This window comes from Hippocampus guttulatus, chromosome 16 (genome assembly GCF_054856545.1).
Source record: "Hippocampus guttulatus isolate MCC_2025c chromosome 16, RoL_Hgut_1.0, whole genome shotgun sequence".
NCBI classification, from domain to species: domain Eukaryota; kingdom Metazoa; phylum Chordata; class Actinopteri; order Syngnathiformes; family Syngnathidae; genus Hippocampus; species Hippocampus guttulatus.
Window position 1 is genome coordinate 6,731,087 of NC_141276.1, and position 13,214 is coordinate 6,744,300.

Here is a 13,214-nt window from a genome sequence, read left to right on the forward strand (position 1 = left end):
AATGATCGACCTGCAACGGATGTCAAATAGTAAAATTGTAGTTGTAATAAGGTTGTAATAAGGTATGTGTACTGAACTTGGACAAAGATATTTCTTTTGGACGCCTAAGCTCAGTACAACAGTTTATCATTTGCTGGATGCTCCTTTAAGGTATTGTGGTATTCAGTTGTGGGCGGCCCGGTGGACAAGTGGTTAGCACGTCGACCTCACAGTGCAGAGTTCGTGGGTTCGATCTCGGCTCCGGCCTTCCTGTGTGGAGTTTGCATGTTCTCCCCGGGCCTGCGTGGGTTTTCACCGGGTGCTCCGGTTTCCTCCCACATTCCCAAAAACATGCATGGCAGGCTGATTGAACACTCTAAATTGTCCCTAGTTGTGATTGTGAGCGCAGATGGTTGTTCGTCTCTGTGTGCCCTGCGATTGTCTGCCAACCGGTTCAGGGTGTCCCCCGCCGACTGCCGGGATAGGATCCAGCAAACCGCCCCTCCCCAGACTCTTGTTGAGGATAAAGCGGATCGGAAAATGGATGAATGAATGGTATTCTATTGTGTTAGCGATATTTTATCACTTGCTCTGAGTAAGTTCATCTTAAAAGAAGAAAAAAAATACACTTGTTTCAAAAAGTCAGTGGCGGGTATTGATATCAGCGATGTTGACTTACCAACTGACCAACCAATAGTCAATAGTCAGTTATTCCTCTTCTATTGGCAGATAATTTTGCTTTTCCAAGTAAAATGTTGATGATTTCATTTCTCTTTTTTGTTTTTTTTAAGCCCAGTTCTATTGTTGCAGTATACTCTTTACTCTTCAGGCTCACATGGGTGCCTATTTGCATTTTTGCTCCAAATCTAAGCCTGAACACATTTGTCAAGGAAATGAACTCCGGGGAAGTCAAACTCGACTGTTGATTGATTTGCATGCTGCTGTTTCCAGTCACATGCGCACACCGGAGAACCATTTTATACAGTAGAGGAAAGACACAATGGCCCTTGCCTGTACGCATGTTGCATTTGTGCACGTGTGCGTCATGTCTGTCCAGCGCTCGCTTTCATTAGTCCGTGTCAGAGTAAGCGTTGTTTGTCCTGGCGCCGTACTAGTGTCGTTTGGCAGCTATGACTCAGCGTTACAGCATTCGGCGTGAGGGGAAAAATGCGCGAGGGAGAGCGACAGGGGAGGCGGTTTGGGGGCTTAAAGTACAACTACGCTCGGCCTCCCTGATCCCGCCCGACAGCCTGTCGGAGCACCTATTTGGGCAGGCAAGGATAACGGTGACTGATGGTAAATAAAATGGCAAGGGGCAACGAGGGGGGGTTGCTTTTCAGGCCGTCACGGCGTTTTACGCCGCGTATGAGAGCCAGGAAGGAAGGAAGGAAGGAAGGTGGGGAGTGGGGGCGGGCCAGTCGTCAGTTGACCTTGGTAAAGGTCAGAGACACCTGCCTACTCCTTTTTGAATTGTCACCCAAGCAAGCCGGCGCTCTCGCATCAAGTGACTGGCTGCGAGGAAGGAGTTGCCACGGCAACCGCTCGCACGGGTTGCCTAAGAGATTGTTTTGTGTGAGGGATCGGTCAGTAGGACATCGCATTGTGCCTTTGGCATTCAGACATGCTTTTGCTTTTACCTTCTACTCATCAAAAAAAAAAGCCTGCTTGATACAAGGTGTGCAAACATCTTTGAGGGAAAATGCAACAATGATAAAAGCAACCGGATTGATATTGCACAACAGTAGATGGCCATCACAATCATGCAGTGGATTATTATTGTGTGAGGAAAAAAAAAGTGTCATGAATTCTAATTGATTTTCTCACCGTTTGTGAATAGGGACGCAGTGGTGATCATCATGATGATTGAATTCAACGCATGTGACTCAAAAGAAGGGTGGTTGCGCTCTTTGTGAGCTTTAAATGACATACTGTGGATGTACACTAAGAGAACTCTTCACCTGCACAGTCAAATGAAATTCAGGGCAAGGCCTGTATCAAAATTTACACCTACACAAAGATTGACAATGTTGTTGAACTCCTTACAAGGATAAATAATAACCAGAGTAAATACATTGTCTTTTGTGGTCTTAATTTTAGGAGCAAAAGGGTTTGGGGGGAAAAAAAAATACAAATGAGTTATGAATGAGACCCAGTTCAAGTTCACTGTATATACAATGCCGAGGCTGTGTGTGACTTAGGGCTGAGTGATTATGGGAACACCCCCCCCGAAATAATCATGATTATTTTGATAGACATCAACACAATGATTAATTTTCAAAGGTATTTCCAAACTTAGTATTTATTCAACTACCAAAAACTCAACTTTAAATACAGTGAAACTCCTCTACAACGAAATCACGTTTGCTGCAAGAAATATTTCACAACAGGGGGCTTTTCACTATAGTAAATTTTATCTCAGATGTAAACACAGACACACACACAGGGGCAGAAGCGTGGGAATTGCTTTCATGCATACCTTTTTTTTCACACTAGGGGGTATTGCCGCCCATGTAGGTTTCGTTGTAGCGGAGTTTCACTGTATAACTCGAAAGAATAGCCACGAAAAATAAAAGTGAGCCAAAAACCCCCCCAATCCTTTTCAAAACTATTTGTTGACATCATAACCAGACACCTGGCGATTTAACCCCGTGAACCCCCAAGAAAAGGAATGACGCAAATCTTCAAACATCAAGAAAAGGACAATTCGTTTAAAAATATACTCGATGCCATTCACATTTATAACAGCAGTGCTTCAAGCGATTTGACCTTTGTATGTCATCGAAGGGTTTTCTAGCGCTGTCAAGTCTCGAGCCTCTCACCAAATCCGATGAACAATGTGTTTGCGCTCTCTTCAGTTCAAGAGGATGCTGAACAGGGAGTTGTCCCATTTGTCAGAGATGAGTCGCTCAGGGAACCAGGTGTCTGAATACATCTCCACTACCTTTCTAGGTAAGCCGAACCTCTGCATGCGGCTGTCCGTAATAAGGCTCCAATCCCTGCCGGCAACTAACCGCACTGAAATCCTCTCTCCGGCAGATAAGCAGAACGAGGTGGAGATCCCGTCCCCGACCTTGAGGGAGCGAGACAAGCCCATGTGTCACATCAGCGGCGTGAAGAAACTCACGCACAGTTCCAGCCTTTCAAACTCCACCTTGCCTCGCTTCGGCGTCAAGACTGAACACGAGGACGCGTTAGCCAGAGTGAGTGGAGAGGAAAACAAACAATCACTCGACGCTAATTTCTCGAGCTTTCTCCCGAAAGGTTTTTTCATTTTCTGTCCGGATGGATTCATTGTGTTTTGATCTCGCTTGCGATGATGCTTTGTCTTCAGGAGCTGAATGACTTGAACAAGTGGGGCCTTAATATCTTTCGTGTGGCAGAGTTCTCGAACAACAGACCCCTGAGCTGCATTATGTTTGCCATCTTCCAGGTGCGGAGGTCGATGCACCAATGCTATACTGCTTAGTTGTTTGTAATATAAGGGCAGCCTTCCCTTTTGCGAGTTATGGTGGGCTGTCAGTTTCGTTTTTTTGTTTTTTTAAATTGATGGTTGCTGTAATTGTGACATCATAGCGGTAGTGTTGAATCAAGTAAGTCCCTACCGATGGCCCGCTTCCCAATTCACAGCCCGCCACTGGTTAAAACACACTCCTTATGAGTTGACTAGGATTGGTTTAGTTGCAGCACAAGCTACTCCTCAGCACTGACACATTCTTCTTCGAAGCACAGGAAGGCACAGTCAGTTACTCTACTTCTCATTTTTATTTGAAAGTTTTGTATTTATGGCCCAGAAGTGGGGTTTTTTTTCTTTTTCCAATCCAGATATTTACGATCATGTGACTTTACCGCTATCGCGTGAAGGAGTGAAAAATAATGCTACGCTATATTGCCGGCAGAGAGATGGAAAGTCTGCTCTAAAACCGTGTAGCCTGTATGTTTGAGTACGGTAATTGAATAAGTGGCAGTAGCTTACGCTGTGGTCCAAACACGGTTAGAAGCAACTGCTAACTTCCTTAGCATTAGCTAAAGGGTGAAACTGTGTCACAGATAACAACAAAAACACACAAGACAAACTACTAGCTTGCCGCAATAAGCAACGCGGGTTGACAATGACTGACACTGGCTGCTTCCCGGCTACAGGAGCGAGATCTCCTGAAGACCTTTCGGATCCCAGTGGATACGTTTGTCACCTATGTGATGACGCTGGAGGACCATTACCATGCCAACGTGGCCTACCACAACAGCCTCCACGCCGCAGATGTCACTCAGTCCACGCACGTACTGCTGTCTACGCCGGCTCTAGATGTAAATATCGCTAAATGCTTCATGGCTAAACATATCACAGTCGGTAAAGTCCACAATTGGCCCATTCGGATAGGACACTCGTGTGTTGTTTCTTTGTTCCTTGGTAGGCTGTGTTCACTGATCTAGAGATTTTGGCTGCGTTATTTGCGGCCGCCATCCACGATGTGGACCATCCAGGAGTGTCCAACCAGTTCCTCATAAATACCAGTGAGTAGAGACGCATGTGCATGGCACGACAGACAAACACATCATCACTTCAGGATGATCATAGTTTGGGATTTTTCAACATGGTCAGTTTTTATTTCGTTTTGACTTTTTTTTTTTTTTAATTCAGTTCAACTTAATTTGAGTTTGGTTTTTTATTAGTTTTTATTTTTCGCGAAAGTGCTTTGTTTTAATTTCTGGTTTTATCCATCCATCCATCCATTATCCGAACCGCTTGATCCTCACTAGGGTCGCGGGGGGTGCTGGAGCCTATCCCAGCTGTCTTCGGGCAGTAGGCGGGGGACACCCTGAATCGGTTGCCAGCCAATCGCAGGGCACACAGAGACGAACAACCATCCACGCTCACATTCACACCTAGGGACAATTTAGAGCAGTCAATCAGCCTGCCATGGATGTTTTTTTCGGAATGTGGGAGGAAACCGGAGTACCCGGAGAAAACCCACGCAGGCCCGGGGAGAACATGCAAACTCCACACAGGGAGGCCGGAGCTGGAATTGAACCCGGTACCTCTGCACTGTGAAGTCGACGTGCTAACCACTGGACTACCGGGCCGCCCATTTCTGGTTTTATTCTAACTATATGAAGTATTTGTCGAGTGCAAGATATCATCTGCATTACACCCCGCAGACTCCGAACTTGCTCTGATGTACAACGACGAGTCAGTTCTGGAAAACCATCACCTGGCTGTGGGCTTCACGCTGCTTCATGAGGACAACTGTGACATCTTCCAGAACCTCAGCAAGAGGCAGAGACAGAGCCTGAGAAAACTTGTCATTGATATGGTGACTTTTTTTGTTTCCCCCCCGCCACGCTCATGACCCGTGAAACATCATCCCCTCGTTAAAAATAATCAGTGAAAATATGTCTGTGCAGGTTTTGGCCACAGATATGTCCAAACACATGAGCCTGCTGGCAGACCTCAAAACGATGGTGGAAACCAAGAAAGTGACAAGCTCGGGAGTTCTGCTACTGGACCACTACACCGATCGGATACAGGTGGGAACGGAAGGTGGACTGGGGGCGGAGTTCTCCGAACACCCCATTGGCCACTCCCACCCAATTGGCCACTCCCACATTAGTTCCACCTTACCGCCGTCTCCACACCAGTTGCGTTACATTGAGGCACTCGGATGCTCTGCCACCGTATATTTAGACTGACCATCGATCTAAATAAGTCATCATGTGAAAGAGTCATTCATAACAGTGAAATAATTTCATTCTTGCCTTGACCATAAATCAAGACCATTACTTTGGTACCTTATCACATCATCAACATGGCAGAAAAATCTTACCATCCACCGTCAGGGTTTTCAAGAAACAAAATGCACATCGACGCCAACCTTGCCCAACACTCATAATATAAGCAGGAACAAACCGAAGTAAAAAGAAACCTCTAGAATGGTGACTAATGAATAGATTGTTGTCGTCGTGCTTCTCAGATAATGATTTGAATGAATGAGCCATTGATCGCTAGTATACAAAATGGCGTCTGTGAATCAATGCCAATTGGCCACACCGATTGGCGGTTAGCTAGCGAAAGAAAGTTCAACAAAGCAAGAAACTGAAAACAAAAAGACATTATCTAGTAAAATAAGCTTAGCAAAATGTTTCTTTTCACTCTGCTCCTGCTTGTATTTTGAGTGAGTTTATTTCAAGAAAACCTGACTGGGGATGATGTAATAAACAAGGACATCACGGCTATTCGTTACTAGCGAAGACAAAATGGCTAAAACTTAAAAAAAAAAGCCCTTTTCAAATATTTTGTGCATTCAGATTCCAGACAGCTGTGAGATCCTGATCCTCTTCCCCGCAGCACATTTTCAATTTGATCTCAGTTTGCTCAGTTTGATCTACTTTGTCAACATATCGCGGGGCAACACTTTAATGAAAGACTCAGCCGCTCGTTATTATGTGCGCCGAGCTCGAGGGACCTTGACATCTCAACCCGGAGGCGGCAGGCAGCCACCCACGCACACTTTTCACCCCCCCGTTCGACTCATGGCGTCACATGGGGGGAGAGATCACGAGGTAACATCTCAAAGCAAAGAACTCGTCGATTGTGTCCGCGCAGGTGTTGAGGAACATGGTGCACTGCGCCGACTTGAGCAACCCGACCAAACCTCTGGCCGTGTACCGACAATGGACGGAGAGAATCATGGAGGAGTTCTTCAGGCAAGGCGACAAGGAGAGGGAGCGAGGAATGGAGATCAGCCCCATGTGCGACAAGCACACCGCCTCGGTGGAAAAGAGTCAGGTAGGCCATCTCGTCGTTAACACAGTTGGTGTGTGGCGATGGACTCCAGCACCACTGGGCAGATGGTAGCTGCCGTCCGTGCTGAGGCGGTTTGCTGAAAGCAGTACTGTACACTGTGTACAGAGAGTGATCTGTCATCTGGGAAGGCAGTAGTCATCCTCCTACCTTGTTAATGCTAATTTGTTACGGAGTCCAAATGAACAGTGGCAGCTAAAAAAGTCTTTCCGGTTGTCCAACCGCTTCTTAGTGAGTTACAGTAGCTATTTGGATTCTAGGGTTTTGAGGTATACCATTGATGGCAGAGTGACGCGTGGGTCAAAAATAAAGTCTTGATGGAGATCAGAACGTACTTCCATATAGAGCTGGAATATGAGTGCATTTTTTTTTCACAAACCTCTGAATTCTTAGTCCCAAGAAAAATAAATATCTTCTAAATTTGATACACGACAGAGAAAGGTGTTGGGGAACATCGATGCCACATTTGAATAATTTAAAAAATGTGTGTATAATGAGTCAAAATCACCACAAAAAAAAATCAATCAATTCTTCCCCTACTCAAATTCTGTGAGTTTGTCCGCAAAATGTGCTGAAACCTCATCCCGCTCATTTGTCAACTGTCAATCAAATACCACTGCTGGAGAAATGACCGCTACATTGTTTAGCGTCTTTCTTTCTATCTTTACATAACTACATGTTTGAAATCCGCATCAAACCTCCCGCCAGGTCTTCAAGCGGCATTTCCGCGCTAGAACCACAAGGCACTCTAAACGCATGCTGTTGGACTCAACCGAATTCTTCTGCTTTTCTCTGCGTTCACGCACTCGCAGCTGACATCGAGGCACTCTAAAGCGGACATGCCGGCGGACTGTCCTAAGTGTAGATGCATCGTCGGAGTGTTAGCATCGCTAGCTGGCTAACTGTATGTCGCAAGTGTGCCAGATAACTACTGCTCGAAACGGGGGCTTTCAAGTCCCGTATTGGCCCGAATATAAGACGGTGTTTTTTGCATTGAAATAAGACTGAAAAAGTGGGGGTCGTCTTATAATCAGGGCCGTCTTATATTCGGGCCAATACGGTACTCATGTACTGGGAGAGGAGTGATTCATGTCAGACTCTATAGTGCGTCACAAGCCATTTTAGCCCCCCCCCCCCAAAAGAATTTCTGAAAAACTGAAATGTTGGTAAACATTTCAACGGTATATTTCCACAATTGAGTATGACATCTACATTTTCACTGACCTAAACAACATGTATCCCCTGTGTGTGTAGGTTGGCTTCATCGACTACATCGTCCACCCTCTTTGGGAGACCTGGGGGGACCTGGTGCACCCCGACGCCCAGGACATCCTGGACACTCTGGAGGACAACAGGGACTGGTACCAGAGTACCATCCCGCAGAGCCCGTCGCCTCCTCCCATGTGCCAGGACAAGGAGCTCAACGCCTGCGTGGACAAGTTCCAGTTTGAGCTCACACTCGACGACGGTTCTCAGGTGGAATGCAACGAGCGGGACACCGCGGCGTGCCCCAACCACGTGGCACAAGACGGCGACGAGAGAGCCAAGGACGACGACGAAGAGGACGTCCTGGCTGAAGAAGAAGAAGAAGAAGAGGAGGAGAACGAGGACATCATCGAGGAGGAGGAGGACGACGAGGAGGTGGCAATGGAGGAGGAAGAGCAGGGCGAGGAGCCCAAAGACGAGTTGGAGACCAAGTCAAAGACGGAGAGACTTTCTGACACCAGTCCTGTAGAGGAAGAGGAGGATTCTTCTTCGCAAGCCGACGACACATGAGTGTTGCTCTTCACGGAGCCCTCCTCACTTGCACATGTGATCAGTTTTCCTCCTTACACGAGGCCAAACCAAGAACAGTGTCAATAAAGACCTTTAAATCTATTTTTCAAAACGGAACTCGAGAGGAGTTCATCACACAGCAACTGTAGATGCGAAGTAGTGAGCAGTGGACAAGATGGTGTAGCACTCTGGGACTGGAATGCACACAAATAAACACACGCTAAGTCACTCCGAATGCGGTGACGCGACGTGTGCGCACGCGTGCATATATGCAGAACAGTTGAGCATTGCAGCAGCCCCTTCCCTCCACGACCCGGGCTGCTGTTTTCTTGCAAACGCACACTTGACTGTATGTGTGCATTAACACAAGGGATCACTAACAACGATTTGTTTCTTGTTTTTGTTTTGGAAAAAGCCATCTCTTAACGGGAACGTTCGGTCTTAGCAATTTTCACGTTCAGTCAAATCCCAACAGGAACAGTTCTCCTCAGCAACGCGGGCAATTTTATTTATTTCAGTTTTTTTTCCATTTCTGTCGGAAAAGAAATATAAGGAAGTTGGACGTCGGTGGGGGAATATGGACAGACGTTGGTGGGGGTTGGGGTGGAGTGGGGAGGCGCCCCCGGTCCTGTACCCCTTTACGAGGAGAGCGCTTCGCTAGAAGATGGCTCTGTGCCTTTCTGACTCCCCAGCCTCCCGAATGGAGAGCTGCGGTGAAGCAATGCATTGTGGGACAGGAGTTGTACGTGCGCGTGTGTGCTTTTTGGTCTCACTTTTGATTGTCTCTCGTGGAAGCTACTGTCCATGCTATTGTGGTGTGTCCGTGGTGACATGTTTTAAGCTGTCAAGTCTTCCTTTGTTGCTCTTCTGCTGGTATAACAGAGCAATGGCCACCACTACTACCGCCGCAACCACTGACCAATTTCTTTCCTACAATAAGCCATGCGATGCTTCGGCGCATACGTTTTGCCTTTACTTTGTAGTTAACAGTGGGAGGAAGGGGGTCGGGGGGGATTGTTATGCCATCAGCGGATCACATTTTGCGCCGCGCTCACTCGCACTGTGTTTAAGTCCTCATATAATGATCACCAAAGTAGATGAATGCAGGTTATGGGCGGGGGGGGGGGGGGATTCAGGAGAGTTCGTCTGGAAATCCCTTGTAGATTTGTTTTGTTTTGTTTTGAAGATCAGACCACTTGTGTTCTGGCGTCACATCTACGTCCACGTTACCTTATTCATTCGGGAGTGAAGATAATTCCAGGCAGAGGTGGTCACTGAAAAAGGTCTATAGTCCTTTTTATGGGTTTTTTTTTGTTTGTTTGTTTGTTTTTGCCTGAATGTCAGAAGCAGGATTCATACTTGCCGCTATATGGAGAGCAATATTAGCAGATATTCGACTATATTTTTAATATGTCTATATGCTTGTCTCATTGCATCGGCCACTTATAATAATAATAATAATAATAATAGATTTTATTTATAAGCGCCTTTCAAGACACCCAAGGACACTTTACAATAACAAAAAACACAAAACAATACGGGTTGAGCAGCGGCAGCCAAAACGCGCTAGCGTTCACTCAACCCGAAAGTCAGAAAGAAACAAGGGAGGGAGAGGGGGAGAAAAAAAAAACCCCACGCTCGAACTACCCTCATTTGAGGATAATTTGAGTGAGGCAAAAAACTCCTGCACAAGCATATGACAGTTACAACAGGTCACAAGACATAAATAATTCGCGCATTAGTCAAGAAACGGCATCGTGAACAGATTTGAAATAGCCCGTAGTGTCTGCCCAAGTCTTTACGCGGAGATGGGTAAGCAGAATTGTTCTCTAGTTTTTGTTTGCGATGTGGAATGCTGCTGATCTCCAACAACGTATGCACGCGCCCTGTGGCATTCGGTCATCGGCACGGTATTCTGATTCAATGACTTTTTCATTTGAAGCGCGTGCTTCACCACTTGTTCAAACAACTTGAAAGTGTTCTTCGCAGCAGCCGGAGCAGGTCGATTACAGACAAAAAGGGAAGCGGAGTGCAAGAAAGCCTGAAATTCGGAACAGGCAATAGAAGCGTTTGAAATCCGAGACGAGATTCGCTATATACAGTATGCTGTGGCCGTGCTCTTACCAAACATAAAGAATGTGTTTTTTTTTTGTTGTTGTTAAAAATCACTACATTGTTGTATTTTAGCGAGCATTTAAGCCGGTACACACATACTGATAATCGGGCTAAATTGTGTCTTTCTAATGTAAGTAAGCAAAAGTCAGAAAGTCAGTTGGACTGCTGGTTACGTTGAGTGTTTGTATCGTGTGTGTCTCACAGTTCATTCACCACAATAAAAATGATGAGGAATAGTTTGTAGTTACCAGATAAGCTAAAAGTTAGCCTAGCTTATAGTTTTGTCCAGGATTTTTTTTTCCCACTACCCCCACTCTCAACTCCCCAAATGCTAATTATTTATAAATCTATTTTAGAATAGCAACTAAAATGCTGGGAAGCTTAACTGATTTCTGATGGGGCTTTAGCCTCCCTTAGCCCCGGTCTAGCGCCATCCCTGGTCAAAAATCGGCCCGTGTGTACCCTGCTTTTGAATGACTTATTTCAAGTTGCTTGTCAGTGTGAGAGGGTAAGAAGGCCTAAAATGTTCTTCAATGTATCGTTGTCCACTTTTTTTTCCAACTAACGTAGTTTTCATCGAGTAAAAAGCCATTGATGGTGAAAGGTGGTGGAGGGAACGTTCTGCAGGTCAGAAACAGAGCTCTTCCTCGTGTATGTGTGTAACCGCGGGAATATGGAATAACAAGCATCAACGCAACATTCCCATATGCACTTGCCTGTTCACTTACAGTCAAAGCTATTTTTCTTTTCTGATGGCTTCTTCTTGTGATGTCATATAGCTATATAAAAAAAGTTACTATTTAATTGCCATACAAACACAATACTGTAGCAAATTATTTCTTATTAATAAGATTATTCAGTGGATTGATTGCTGCCATTCTTTTTAAAAATGATGAAAAAGAAAACCACGGGAAGCGTTTTCTTTGAACAGTTTGTGTACAGTTTATTTTTATATCATTCTGGTAGTTGGTGGGTGGAAGGAAAAAAAACAAAGAATCACACGTCGATGTAGTTGTAAGCATAATTACCTGTGTATATAATGTATATTGCATTGTAAATGATTGAACAATATAAAGACACTGCAGGCCACTAACTACGATTCTTCAGTACGTTCTAGTTTGCCTGTACTGTCACCTCTTTATTGTTCAGAAATACGTGTACCAGCACTTTATTTCACCAGGCTCAGAGGCAAAGTTTCAAATTGTGTGTGTGGTCTGTGCTGGGGGGTGGGAGGGGGTTACCGTCAATGATGATATTCTCCTGGGCCAAATCACAAACCCACATTATACAATATAGAGTCAAAACGAGCCATTCGCTTATCGACCGGCCATGTGGGAAGTTAATTAAACACTTGTAAAGTCAAAACTTGAGCGGCTATACTGTAGTCATGCAGGATGTGACACGTTCGAAGTGTGTCCTTATTTTTCTTGACCATTTCTAGCACTGTCACCTTCTCTTGTTTCTTAGTAACTTTAACCAATAGCCTGCCTGTCAGGTTGGAGTGATGCAGACTGACTCCCTCTAAAGAGTATTTTTTGTTAGCTTTAATTCATGTGCGTGCGTGTGCGTGCGTGTGTGTGTGCCACAAAAGCAGGAGAAATTATACAAGGGGGTAAAACAACATGAAATGATTGTAATATTTGTAAATGATTTTGCTGTAACGTGTAAAATGTGTCCGGTTATTTTTTATTATATTATTTTTATGAAAGTTTTTTTCCTCTTAAAAGAGCCGAGGTGTCATTTTGTGACTAAACACATTTAATAAGCATATATACAGTATACATATATATATATGCACATATATATATATATATATATATATATACACATATATATATTCCTTTTTATTTCACTGTTCGGTACTGTAAAGTGTGTTAGAAATACAATAAAGGTCGATTTTTATATTACATGTTTTCTAATGTAATTTTTCTTTTGTTTATTTATGGTCAAATATACTACGTATAGTATTGCAAACGCCATACTACAATAGCATTATATATTAGCATTTATATACAGTATATATATAATTTTTAGAAGATAACATGCTGAATATCTCATCCATCCATCCATTTTCCGAACCGCTTGATCCTCACTAGGGTCGCGGGGGGTGCTGGAGCCTATCCCAGCCGCCTCCGGGCAGTAGGCGGGGGACACCCTGAATCAGTTGCCAGCCAATCGCAGGGCACACAGAGACGAACAACCAAGCGCGCTCACACTCACCCCTAGGGACAATTTAGAGCGTCCAATCAGCCTGCTATGCATGTTTTTGGAATGTGGGAGGAAACCGGAGCACCCGGAGAAAACCCACGCAGGCCCGGGGAGAACATGCAAACTCCACACAGGGAGGCCGGAGCTGGAATCGAACCCGGTACCTCCGCACTGTGAAGCCGACGTGCTAACCACTGGACTATGAATATCTCATGTGACCTTTTTATATCTCGTGACCTTTTTAAATCAAACTCCAGGTAAACTATTAACTGTCACGAGATGGCTGCAGCGCCTTGAGTGACACCTCTCTCGGCCAATCGGTATGTACCTCAAAAGA

General features: G+C 45.0%; 1 protein-coding gene across 3 annotated transcripts in view; it reads left to right on the forward strand.

Annotated features, from left to right (window-relative positions):
* Positions 1-12,576, forward strand: part of pde4a (phosphodiesterase 4A, cAMP-specific) — a 51,249-nt gene extending 38,673 nt beyond the window's left edge. For 2 of the 3 annotated variants that reach the window (XM_086133232.1, XM_086133234.1), the window contains exons 7-14: positions 2,835-3,179; positions 3,311-3,409; positions 4,120-4,284; positions 4,392-4,491; positions 5,137-5,291; positions 5,383-5,505; positions 6,581-6,763; positions 8,033-12,576. In XM_086133232.1, coding sequence (XP_085989358.1) covers positions 2,835-3,179; positions 3,311-3,409; positions 4,120-4,284; positions 4,392-4,491; positions 5,137-5,291; positions 5,383-5,505; positions 6,581-6,763; positions 8,033-8,554 — 1,692 coding nt within the window. In that variant the 3' untranslated portion in view covers positions 8,555-12,576. The remainder of the gene's footprint in view (positions 1-2,834; positions 3,180-3,310; positions 3,410-4,119; positions 4,285-4,391; positions 4,492-5,136; positions 5,292-5,382; positions 5,506-6,580; positions 6,764-8,032) is intronic. The other variant, XM_086133233.1, reaches the window with a different exon arrangement.
* The last annotated feature ends 638 nt before the right edge of the window (positions 12,577-13,214 follow it).